The sequence below is a fragment of the Alligator sinensis genome, unplaced genomic scaffold (assembly GCF_000455745.1).
Source record: "Alligator sinensis unplaced genomic scaffold, ASM45574v1 scaffold650_1, whole genome shotgun sequence".
NCBI lineage: Eukaryota > Metazoa > Chordata > Crocodylia > Alligatoridae > Alligator > Alligator sinensis.
The window spans coordinates 248,906-261,241 of record NW_005842674.1 but is presented as its reverse complement, the minus strand read 5'-3'; the positions used below and the strand labels follow the sequence as shown (position 1 = coordinate 261,241).

Here is a 12,336-nt window from a genome sequence, read left to right as displayed (position 1 = left end):
GGGTTGTTCTCTTCTTAGATAGTGGCAGCAAGGCAACCAGGACAGAGGTATAAAAATCCTCATAGATGCCATCTAGCACAGCAGACAGCTTTTGCAGGGTAGGTATTCTCCCCGTCCACTCTCCCTCTCTTGGCAGCGTTGCCCATTTCCAGGCTCCGGCAGTCACACTGACAGATGCTGAGCTGAGATGGATGAATAGAAATCTGCGGTAATCCAGAGCTGGACGCTTGGGAAATAGCCCAAGAAGGAAAATTTTGGATGACTCCACAAGCTAGCAACTGTGCAACGGTTCTCCCAGGAGCATGGACGGGCAGCTCCACCTCACCTGTATCACGGTGTCTCGAGATGACTCTTCCCCCTTCATCTAATTCAAGATAATTACCAATCAAGTGGGATGCGTGAACTGCTATTTTGATGAGAGTCAATCAAAGGGGTCTGGTATTTTAGTGTTAGAAATAGGCTGAAAGAAGAAGGCACTTCCATAGGCAACAACCTGTTTTGCAGCATCTCACCAACTAGGCTGTCTCCAATGAAAGCTCCTGCCTCTCAGAAGCAGTTCGTCCTCAGATGCCTAACCCTGACCCTGACCCTAACCCTGACCGTATCCCTAGCCCAAACTCTAACTCTACCCTATCTCTATCCCTAACCCTAACTCTAACACTATCCCTATCCCCAACCCTAACTCTATCCCTAACTCTATCGCTATCCCAATCCCTCTCCCTAACCCTAACCCTAACTCTACCCTATCTCTATAACTAACTCTATCGCTATCCCTATCCCTAACCCTAACTCTACACTATGTCTATCCCTAACTCTATCGCTATACCTATCCCTAACCCTAACCCTAACTCTATCGCTATCCCTATCCCTAACACTAACTCTAACTCTACCCTATCCCGAACCCTAACTCTAACTCTAACTCTACCCTATCTCTATCCCTAACTCTATCGCTATCCCTATCCCTAACCCTAACTCTACACTATCTCTACCCCTAACTCTATCACTATCCCTATCCTTAACCCTAACTCTAACTCTATCCCTAACCTTAACTCTCTGACCCTAACCCTAACCCTCCCTTCTAATAAACTGCAATTATTGTCAACACTCTGGCATCTTTGAGCTCTGGGGGAGTGAGGAGGGGGGTTTACGGACCCTTTTAAGAAGCCTCTCTTCAAGTCCAGCAGAGATCCTTTCTTTATCTATGAACCATTTTCATCAAAGAAGCATTTCTTGGGCCCAAGTGTCCCCTGCGGACCTGGAGAGGGGCTGTACGTGGTTGCTGACAGTGCTCAGCTCCTTGGTTTGCTGTCTGCGTATTCACCCGCTGACAGTGGGGAGAAAGGGGGAGGGATGGCTGTGGAGGTGTTGACTTTGACCTTGCACTGGGGGTTGAGGGAGCGCATCCTTTTCACCGGGGGGGTGGGGGGAGGGAGGTTTGACCGATGGGACCTGGATGGTTTGGATCAGGCGTGCTTGTCACCAAGAGGGCAGGGGGTGGGGGTTATTTGGCCCTGAGCTGTGGGATGGAACAGGCTCCCTCGACACCAGGATTGGGGCCAGCTCCTGCTCCTACAGAAACCAGGGGTGCTGGGGTCTGACCTGCTTCTCTGAGAGAGCCTGACCTTGCATGCACGGTTTGTGGCACAGTTGGGCTCTTCCCTGCCTGAGAGAGCTGGCAGCCCCCAGCCTGCCTGGGTGGGAGGATTTACCAAGCCGTCCCATTGCTGAACAGCTGCTACTTGGGTTTTGTGTGCTTTGTCACTTCATTAAATCAACATTGTGGCTGTCTCGGGGGCGGGATTGCTGTTGTGGGAAGATGCTGACCTGAGAGGATGCTCTCCCAGCTACTTGGTGGGGCCAAAAAGGATATTACCCAACATCACCGTGTTTCTGGGAAGAAGATGACAAATACAGTCACCACCCCAAGCCCGTGGACGGTTCTGCGAGCGCTGCCTGTGACGCACGGCCCCCCCCGGGCTGTGATTGTGTCAGACTTCATCGCCTAGGCGTGTTTGGTCTGCCTCAGTGCGTGGAGGAGATGGGTGACGTCTTCTTGATGTCCCATCCCTTGACATGAACACCCAACACACTTACCGTGGCTGACCTTTGCTTTGATGTGAGCTAGGAGCAGACACACAGCAAGCGGGCTCATGCCGGGGGCGCTTCCTGCAATCCAAAACTGAGCTGCCCTAGAAAGATCAGGGGCAAAACCCCGCTGGCGTAAGTTATCCCAGTGTAGGGATCCTGTGTCTGCTTCTATCCCAGATCTTGTCCACCCCCGTTACCCGTGTAACTCACACGGAGTCCAAAACTAACCCAGGTTACCTTGGTGTTAACATGTCCAGACCCGAAACCAGTATCCCAGCAGGGCCTGGGAGGCACAGTCAGTGCCCAGGGGTGCACCAAATCTCTCCGGTCCCTCCCATCCTGACTTTCATATCCCATCCTAGCTGCTTCGGGGCATCCTACCTGGAACGACTTTGGTAATGGGTATAAAGCAAGTTACGGCTCTTTCTGAATGGGAGGTGCCTGTGTCCTCGGGCTGACTGGGATGGGGAGTGGGGGATGAGATGATGGGGAAACTCAAGGCCAGGAAGAAGGACATGTGTCAGCAAGATGGCAGGGCTGCATCCACCCCGCCAGGAACAGCTGCGGTCTCCAGGCACAGGTGCTCGAGTCAGGTGCTGCTGATGGGGAAAGCTGGAACCCCCCCCCCGGCTACTCCATGCCCCTGTCTCTCCACCCCATTCAAGCTTTTTGCAGCCTAATAAAGACTATATTCCTCCTCGTCGTGGTGCCTTCCAGCCCTGAAGGACTTTTCGTGGATGGCTGCAGGGGAGCAGGTACCAAAGCATTATTAGTTATCCTATGGAGCAGCAGAGAGTGAATGCACTGATCTCCCCAAATACCCTCAAACCCCCCCAGCCTCAGTTGCAGCCAACATCCCGGTGCCTCCGTGCAAGCCCCTTTCCCCTCCAAAACCCAGTAACGGTGGAGGGGGCTTCTTGCATGAGACCCAGGGGACCCCCAGGGCGCTGACCCCCCTGCCAGGCTGTCGGCCAGGCTCGTCCATTCCTCCTCCAATGCAAGGAACAACTGAGACGCCGGCTGCAGCGCAGCCAGGAAGGAGAGAACATGAGAGACGTGGGAGATCCCGGCCGCAGCCAGCCCCAGGCAGCCGGAGCCAGCCAAGGTTTGCGAGTGGGAAATAATGTGCTGGCCACTGAAACGGCTCCAGCAAAAGACCGGACGTGCCACGTATCGATGGGAATCAGGGCCTTGCGGTCGGGGTTGCAATTGTTCCCTGGTTCTGGCACAGATCTAGCACGATGCCCGCAGAGCATCCCTGCCTCTCCCATAGGCATGGGGCCTGCAGCGATGCCCGAGCTGTGCCAGTGTCCCCAGGCCAGTGTGCCCAGGAAGGGTGCTAGGCAGCTCCCGGGGGCTGAGCCAGCTTGCAGGGCACCGCATCACCCGCTGCATCCGTGCAGCACCTAGCGTAGGGCTCCAACAATGCCATCGTGCCAACCCCAGACCCTTGGATTGGGAAGCAGTGGGTGGTTGAGAGAAAGGATGCTGCAGAGGCAGGAGTTCCCCTTCCACTGCTGTAGTTTCGTTCAGCAGAAAGCAAATGTTCCTCATTTCAAACCCCTGTCATTAGTGGTTTGCACTAGGTACTTTGCACGCACGTCTTGCTCCCTAGCCTGTAGATGAGACAGTCCGGGGTCTTGCTGGGACGGGCAAGGGCACAGTCCAGTAGCCCAACAGTCTCGCAATCCAATGACCCTTTGTCCTCACATTACTTGCACATTCATTATTTTTTTACCATTAAAAATATGGTAAAAATATTTTTATCATATATAAACATAATGGTAGTGCAAATACTACCATTGTTGCAGTATTTGCACAATTCAGTGTCCATGACTGGGTATTTTTCTCAACCCTCTGTGTCCAGGCACAGGCAGGCTGGCAGACTTTTCCGAGCACACTTTCTCAACATCTTTTCCCCTTGACAGAGTTTCTACTTGCACAAAACTTGCGGCTGCTTTGCTCAGTTTTAACAAGCCTGTGGCTTGTGACGGGGCGGTGGTCACAGCGGTTTGTAATTAGAGGAGGGGTTGGGGGGGTTGTTCTGTGACACCGACACCAGCCAGGTTGCATTTCCCTATCTGGGGCTGCACATGCATGTTCCTTCTGGCTGCCCTGAGACCTATTAGACGCCTGATTTGGGAACCCCAGCCCCACAACAGCAGGTTTCCTAGGTTTTCCGCATGCCCAGGGTGAGAGGAGGCTAAATAAAGAAAACAATTTATTTTCCTTCCCTAGCAAAGGTTGCAGAGAGGTGGGAAAGAGGCATACAGTTTTTGCTTGCTCTCTGGGACAACGGGTTATTTTCTCCAGCTTGCAGGGCTGGGGGAGAGGGTTGTGCCATGGACAAGGAAGGGGGCTTGGCCAGGGGAAGCAGGGTCCTTGTCTCCTCGTGTAGCCCCTTTGCAAGATGCTAAGATGAGTGGGCCAGGGTGTGATGGGCTTGGAAAAGCTGCTTTTACATGTGATTCATGGAGGAAAACTGCATCTGGGAGCATCCTTGTCTGGGGCAGACAGTCAGTAATAAATCCATAGTGACTTTCTCACCATTTAATATGTTGTAAACCCTTCTTGTGTCCCCCTTCAAGGCCTGGCCTCTTTAGTCCCCCCTCGCGTGTGCTATCGTTGCTGCTGTCCTCAGATCGCCGAGGCGTCATCGGTATCCAACTCTCAGGACGGCGTCGACAAGGTCACAGCCAGGAGATCCCAGCGCTAATTTTGTGCGAGGCCAGGTGTGTCGTCTACAAGCAGAGTCCCAACACGTTTTGGCCTCGCTAGTACATCAGAGCAGGGGCTAAGGCATTGGTATAGGTGACAAGGTGGTCGGCACAAGACCACGCAGGCTGCCCCAGGCTGCTAGAAAGGTCCCCTGATTTCCAGTTCTCCTTTTATGTATTGCATCCTGTCAGCAGCTTTTATAGACTTATAGACGATGAGGGTTGAAAGGACCTCGGGAGGTCACATCTAGTCCGACGCCCTGCTCCAAGCAGGACCAGCCCCAACTATATCATCCCAGACACGGCTTTGTCTACCCGGGTCTTTAAATCCTCCGAGGATGGAGACTGCACCACCTCTCTGCGGAGCCTGGTCCAGTGCTTGTGAGAAAACTCTTTCTAATATCCAACCTCAACTTCCCTTGCTGCACCTTGAGCCTATTTTTCTACCATCTGCCCCCACTGAGAAGAGCCCAGCTCCATCTTCCTTGCAGAGGTGAATGCTGCTATTCAATCCCCCTCAGTCTCCTCTTCTGCAGACTCAATCAGCCCATTTCCCTCAGCCTCTCCTCACAGTCCTGTCCCCCAGCCCCACAACCATTTTCATTGCCCTCCGTCGAGCTCTTGTCCACATCCCATCTGTAGTTTGGGAGGTGGGGGCAAAACTGGACGCAGGGCTCCACATAAAGAAGTCCAGGTGCGACCTATATATAGAAGCGTGTTATATGCAAGAAAATATGGCAGTCCTTTAAAGAGACACTCACCTGCTTCTCTTGCAGGCAGGACCTGGCCACGCTGCTTACGCGGAGAGGACGCGCCGGACCCGGAGGGGATTCGCTGCGGCTGCAGGGCTTGCTCTGGAGGTGGAGGACAGCATCTCGCTGCCTCCCGTCTCCGCGGCTCTGCAGCCCTGGATCGTCGGGGCACGGCACGACCACGGTGGGAGCAAGCACCCCGACGTGGAATCGTGTATCGTGCCACCGAGGGCCGAACCCAGAGGCCGGGCTGCAGCCCTGCAGAGAAGGACCGGGCTCAACCAAACCAGCCCGCGGACGTGCAGAGGTCACGTCTGATCCAACCCCTGCCTGGGCCAGGGTCAGCCCCCCGCGAAACCAGCCCGGACAAAAAAACCCATTTTTTGCAAAATTATAGGCAACACCGGGCATCGCACCCCGCCCCCATTAAAGCAGGGGGGCCACCGCAGGCAATGTCCCGCCGCTGCAAACGGGGTTCATAGACACAGAGGAAGCCAACCCCCCCCGTCACCCCTCTCAGGACCCTAGGGATGGGGGAAGGGCAGCTGCTGCTTTCTTCTTTTTCAACTTGTTTTCTTTGTTTTTATTTTTTCTTTTTTTTTTTTAATTTTTTTTTTTGCACCCATTTCGCAGCTGGGCAAACTGAGGCCCGGCGGGGTGGTTTTTTTGTTTGTTTGTTTGGTTGGTTTTTTTGCAGCTCCGCTCCCTCCTGCGCCGGGCGCCCCGCCCCTTCCCCGCGCGCATGCGCAGGGCGGGTATTTTGACCGCCGCGGCCGCCGTAGCGCTTGGCGCGCGCGGGTTCAAACCGCAACGGCGCGGTCGGGAGCAGGGGACGCGCACACGCACACGGGCACGGGCATGGACACGGAGAGCCGGCGGACCCCCGACGGGCGCGGCCAGAGGAGGAAGGCCGGTGAGCTGCTGCAGAGACATTTCTTTGCAAAAACCGTGAAAGTTTGCAAAGAAATGTCCTTGCAAAAGCCAGGAAAGCTTGCAGAGACATTTTCTTGAGCAAAAAAGGTGGAAGTTTGCAAAGATATTTCCTTGGAAAAACCATGGAAGCTGGCAAAGACATTTCTTTGCAAAAATGTTTGCAAAAAACCCTGAAAGAGATTTCTTTGCAAAATGTTTTTTTGCAAACTCCCCCCCCCCCCCCCAAAAAAACAAACAAACGTGAAAGCTTGCAAAGACATTTCTTTTGCAAAAGAATGGGGGTTATTTTGCAAAAAGCTCCCCTCTGCGGTGAGCCCTGAAGGGTTGAGGAGCGCGTTTGTTACCGCGAGGGACCGCCTTGTCCTTCGGCTCTGGGGAGAGCGAGGTACCTGGGGAGTCCCGGGGTGGACAGAGGTGCGTTTGCCTGGGAGACGGGGAACTGTCTGAGGATGCCTGGGGAGGAGCGGAGGAGGGAAATGGGCTGATTGAGGCTGCAGAAGAGAAGACCGAGGGGGATTGAATAGCAGCCTTCACCTCCCTGCAGGGGGGCTGCAAAGAGGATGGAGCTGGGCTGGTCTCGGTGGGGGCAGATGACAGGACAAGGAGCAGTGGGCTCCAGCTGCAGCAAGGGAAGTCGAGGTTGGAGATTAGGAAGAATGTGCTCACAAGGAGGGTGGTGAAGCACTGGATGAGGCTTCCCAGAGAGGTGGTGCAGTCTCCATCCTTGGAGGTGTTGAAGCCCCGGGTAGAGAAAGCCCTGGCTGGGATGACGCAGTTGGGGCTGGTCCTTGGAGCTAGATGTGACCCCCTGAGGTCCCTTCCACCCTCCTTGTCTATGACGGTCAAGACCTCGGGGACAGGGGAAACCCTGCAGCCCGTTGCCCCCTCTTCCCTACAGGCCTCCACGTTCATTTGTCACTGGGGGGAAAAGTTGCAGTTGCAATAAGGGCGCCGAGAGCCCGCGATGGGATGGGCAGCAGGCGCGCGCGGGGATGTCGCCCTCGGTTCATGTTGTTTGCTTCTTGTTTTCAGACGCGGGGCTGTCTTCTGTCGTTATCCCGGCCTCCCCCTTCATGCAGAAGCTCGGGTATGGAACCGGGGTGAACGTGTATCTCATGAGAAGGTACGGGCACGGCCGCGGGCACGGGCAGGACCCTCACTGGGACGTGGGTTTTTGTCTTTTGTTTTGTTTTTTCCAGAAAGGTTTTCTTTTCAGCTGCCTCTGCCGGTAAGTTTACTCCTGTGACTTGGGAACCGGGGTCTAGCTACAGGATAGACGCGCACAGTGGCAATGAGCTATTCCCTGTCTGGTCTAAACAGAATATATTAAACATAAAAATAAGTAACCTAAGCTGCTCAAAAGAGTCCGGTTTTGTAGCTGCTGCATCTTTGCAGCGGTTTGCTCTTTCTTCCCACTGCTAATCTGTACATCCAGCATCAGGTTCGTGACGAACGCTCCTAACCCGCTTGCGATGGGTCTTCGGTGAACGCTGAAGGTTTCATCCGGCGGATGCTGCATTTTCTGCGTCCCCTTCTTGTACAGATCTCCGAAAGGCTTGTCCCGTTCCCCCTGGGCCGTGAAGAAAATAAATCCCAAGTGTAACACCAAGCAGCAAAATATATACCAGGAGAGGCTGAACGAAGAGGCCAAGATCCTGAAACACCTGCAGCACCCGAACATCGTGGGTAAGCCTTGTGCGCAGCTGACAAGTCTCGATTGCTGGGCGTGATTGTGGGAGCTGGAAGGCGTATCGAGAGCGTGGGGCTGTGCCCGTGTGAACGATGGTTGGCAGGTTGAGGGTACATGCAAGCCATGGGAAGCAAGTACCAATTTCCTGCCTGTCCCTGGATCCCTTTCAGTTGGCCAGCCGGGGTGGTACCCAGCTGCCTTGTTCCCCTTCTGCCTGCATTTCCGACAGGCCCATTTGATGCACAAAGCGCGTGAGCCTGCGCAGAAACGGCTGGCTGTCCCCCTCTGTTATTCGAGGGGCCCAGCAGAGTTCGTGGGACAACTAATGTAAAAACAGGGACAGGAGTGAGGGTCCTCCAAGGTGTCGGAGGGGGGGGTGCCCATGCAATGCACTAGACACACCCGTGGAGATGGCTCTGTGGAAGAGCCTCCAGCTGAGCCAGGTTCCCAGTGGCTCGTGTGATGGGATCCCCGCACGCAGCGTCTCGGACAGGACCCTGCTTTGTTAATACAGGGAGGAAGGATCCGTATCGCAGGGCAGCTCCAAGTGAGTCGGTTGCTCTTGGTTTGGAGGCAGGAACCGACGTGTTAATCAGTTGATCGTTATCCTGTAACCTACAAGCTAATTGGACCCCATGCGCCAGTTGAGTGGCATGGTCCCCGTTTGCTGGGAGTGGGCCCTGGGGATATAGCACAACCATCTCCCACCCCCTGTGCCAGGATTGCATCCCGGGGGTCTGGTGCTGCCCCCTTGCATGGGGATTGGGGTCCAGGGGGCCTGGCGCCACCTCTTCCCACCCTCTGCGTCAGGGATGGGGGTCACAGTTAGTTTTCAAAACGCTCCGCAGGTGTTAATGGCCTTCCAACCCTTTTACTAGTCTTGACAAGCCACTAATTAAGCTAGCCTTTCTTCAGCGATTCTCCTAGTTATATAGCTCCTATTTTGTAGCCCTACAGACTGGTGGGGCGGGGGTTTACTCTAGCTAAAAACATTAACTCAGGTGTGGAAGTAACTATCAACGACACATTGGATGCGCTGCCAAGATGCTCAACAGGCTAGATTTTGTTTTATGAATCGGAAAGAGAGATGCACATTTAACTTTTAATTAATACAAGACTAATGAAATGGACATCCTTCGATTTTAATTTTTTGCCTAGTTTATTGTGCCTGTGCATAATAGGAAATGAATGTGCGTTCCAGTAAGGTTATACTTGCTTTTGTTTCAAACTTTAAATGGGATAATATAGCCGTAGGCCCCTAGCATATTATTAAAGCATCTAATTTATTTTTAAATGGAGATGAATGTGTTGTGTTATAGGATGATGTATTGCACCATCTGCACCCCCTTCCCCCTCCCGCATCAAAATCCTAGATCTGCCTTTGCTAACTGTCACCTTGCGAGAGCTAGGAAGCATTATAGTAATCGCTGTACTTGATCGGTGAGGCGTTTTGTGATGCGCAGTTGGAGATCCACGTACGATGGTTGTCATTTACAGCCTCCTATCAGGTCGGGCTTTTGAGCGCACATGTAAACGGCGCTCCCACCAACGCTGCCTGTTTTTGCTGTCCTGACCAAATGAAATCTCTTGGACTGTTTCAAGGCTACCGTGCGTTTGCTGAGGCCAGTGATGGGAGCATGTGTCTGGCGATGGAGTATGGGGGAGAGAAATCTCTCAATGACTTAATCGAAGAGCGAAACGACAAGAACCTGAGCCCTTTCCCTGCCGCTACCATTCTCCAAGTTGCCCTGAACATGGCCAGGGGGCTGAAGGTAGGTCCGTAGCCCTGTTAGCCATTCCTCTGCATAGCCGTATGCACGGCAGGACCCTGCCCTGGTGTTGGCTGACCGCGAGCAGGCCCGTTGCATGCTCCTTAACGTAGCAAATGGCTTTTGTTATAACCGAATAGACCAAGCCCCGTGTTGCACAGCCGTGCAGAACAACGGGACACAACCCAGTCCTGCCCGGGGGAGTTCACCATCTAGATTGCAACGCGGCTTAACCTTCGGTTATGACGTTCAGCCAGCTTCCCTGCATCTCTGGTCCTTTGGGAGCCTCCCGCTTTTCTCCTCTGCTAGCCTGGGACGTGTGCCCTGGCTTCCACGTCCACTCCTTGGCTTCAAGGTCTGGCAGCAGTGGAGCTAGTGGGTGGGTGGTCAAAAAACCGTGGAGCCCAAAGGAGCTGGTGCCAAGCATGCTGTAGCAGCAGCCTGAGAGGGTTAGCTTGCCACGAAAGGGGCCCTTTCCAGGATGGGTGGGCCAAGACTGGAGAGGGGAAGGGAGGTTTCCAACTGAGGCAGAAGGGGAGCAGCGTTTCCTCATCTGTCCCTCAGTTTAGCATGAGATGCTTCAGTCAAATCGGCCTCTTGCAGCAGCCCTACTGGCATCGTCGCTCCTCTCCCAGCCTGCTCCTAGCGCACTGGTCCCCCGCCGCCGGCAAGCACGTTTTGTCCCTAATGAAAGGACAAACCAGCCGAGCTCGGTGCCTGTGTTGCCGTCTCTCTCATCAGGCCAGTTCACGCTAGAGCGGGTCCTATCCAAACACTGTCCTTGGCCATAATTTGGGGCAGCTGTGTCGGGATACGGCTTGTTGTTGTTGCCTGCACGGATGGGAAGGCGTTGACTCACGCACAAAAATGTGTTGGCTGAGGTCTTGACAGGACCTCCGGCCTCGCTCCTAATGCCCACGTAGAGCTGTGCCTTCGGCGGTAAAAAACGAACGCACGGCTCCCTTAGCCACGGCAGCGAGATATCGCAAGACTTGGCACAGAGGATTTGTTAGGTGCATCCTTCGTGCTAGCTCGGCGACTCTCAGCCAGCGTGCCTGGCTGCGGTTGTGCGACGAGGTCGCCTGGGTACTTTCAGGAATGGGCAAGACGATGCATTTGTCTGGGATGGGGATGATCCTTTCTCGGGCAGGGGGTTGGACTAGATGTGACCTCCGGACGTCCCTTCCAGCTCGATGTCTCTGATCCTCATGGACGAATGAACACTGCTCCTCTCTCTCTCTCTCTGCCTCCTAGTATCTGCATAACGATAAGAAGTTGCTTCATGGAGACATCAAGTCTTCAAACGTTGTCATCAAAGGCGACTTCGAGGCCATCAAGATCTGTGACGTGGGGGTGTCCCTGCCCCTGGATGAGAACATGACCGGTACGTGGGGCTGTCGGCTCAGGGGGCATGTGAGCGATTAGAGATCGCCGTGGCTGCCAGTGCGGGGTCCAAGACCACAGAGCAGGCTGTCCTCTCCTCCAAGGGAGAGACCAAAGAGGCCAGGCCTGCTCTGTTTAGAAAAGAGACACGTGAGGGGGGAACATAAGAGAGGTTTACTAAATGGCGAAGAGAAAGTCGGTAGGGATTTATTATTGGCTGAATCTCACCGGACAACTATGGCTTGCCAAATTTCCGAGCAGGCCATAAGTTTTTAAAACTAACACCAGGCAGTTCTTGTCCGCACAGCGGGTCATTAAAGTGGAGCTCATGGCCACCAGATGTGGTGGGAGCTGAGAGAGTTCAGCCAGTTTCCCAAAGGGCTTGGACCTGTTCTTGGAGGACAGGGGCATCGGCCGCTGTTGAGCACAGGAGTCAAGGGCACGGCCTCTGCTTCGGCCCCCAGCATTGGAAGTGCAGGCAGGTCTGGAGGAAGGAACAGGGGGAAAGCCCTGCTCAGACCCAGTTCCCTCCCCCGTCCAGCCTCCGCTCTCTGCCACCGTGTGACACAGGACACTGGGCACGACGGACCCATGGCCTGATCCAGTACATGCCAGTCCTTAATGCTCTTAAGAAGATTTTGACCGGCCAAAGCCAGGCAGCTTGCAGTCTGCATTGAGGGGAGAGGGGTCTTTGAGAGCCTGCATCCGGCTCAGAGCTTGCAAGCCTGCAATTCCCTCTCAGTAGGGATTCACTGCAGTGTGGAAGCACACCTTTTACACCAGCCGAGTGCTGTCCTTCGCCCCAGAGCTGGCAGCTTGAGGGGGTTATAATCACGAAGCACCTTGGGTCCTCTCCAGGGAACGGCATCGCATAATCGGAAGCAGCATCGCGGTGACCCCACGTGGCCCTCCTTGCACGTTTTATGCTCGCTACCATCCGCAGCAGTCCCGTGAGACTCGCGTTAGCGTGTCGTGGCAGTGGCCCCCCTCTCCCACGCCCAAGA

General features: G+C 54.4%; 1 protein-coding gene across 2 annotated transcripts in view; it reads left to right on the top strand.

Annotated features, from left to right (window-relative positions):
• The first annotated feature begins 6,363 nt into the window (after nt 1-6,363).
• The window catches only part of PBK (PDZ binding kinase), a 12,588-nt gene continuing 6,615 nt past the window's right edge, over nt 6,364-12,336 (top strand). For both annotated transcript variants that reach the window (XM_006033889.3, XM_006033888.3), the window contains exons 1-5: nt 6,364-6,470; nt 7,523-7,613; nt 8,034-8,176; nt 9,783-9,952; nt 11,204-11,333. In XM_006033889.3, coding sequence (XP_006033951.1) covers nt 6,416-6,470; nt 7,523-7,613; nt 8,034-8,176; nt 9,783-9,952; nt 11,204-11,333 — 589 coding nt within the window. In that variant the 5' untranslated portion in view covers nt 6,364-6,415. The remainder of the gene's footprint in view (nt 6,471-7,522; nt 7,614-8,033; nt 8,177-9,782; nt 9,953-11,203; nt 11,334-12,336) is intronic.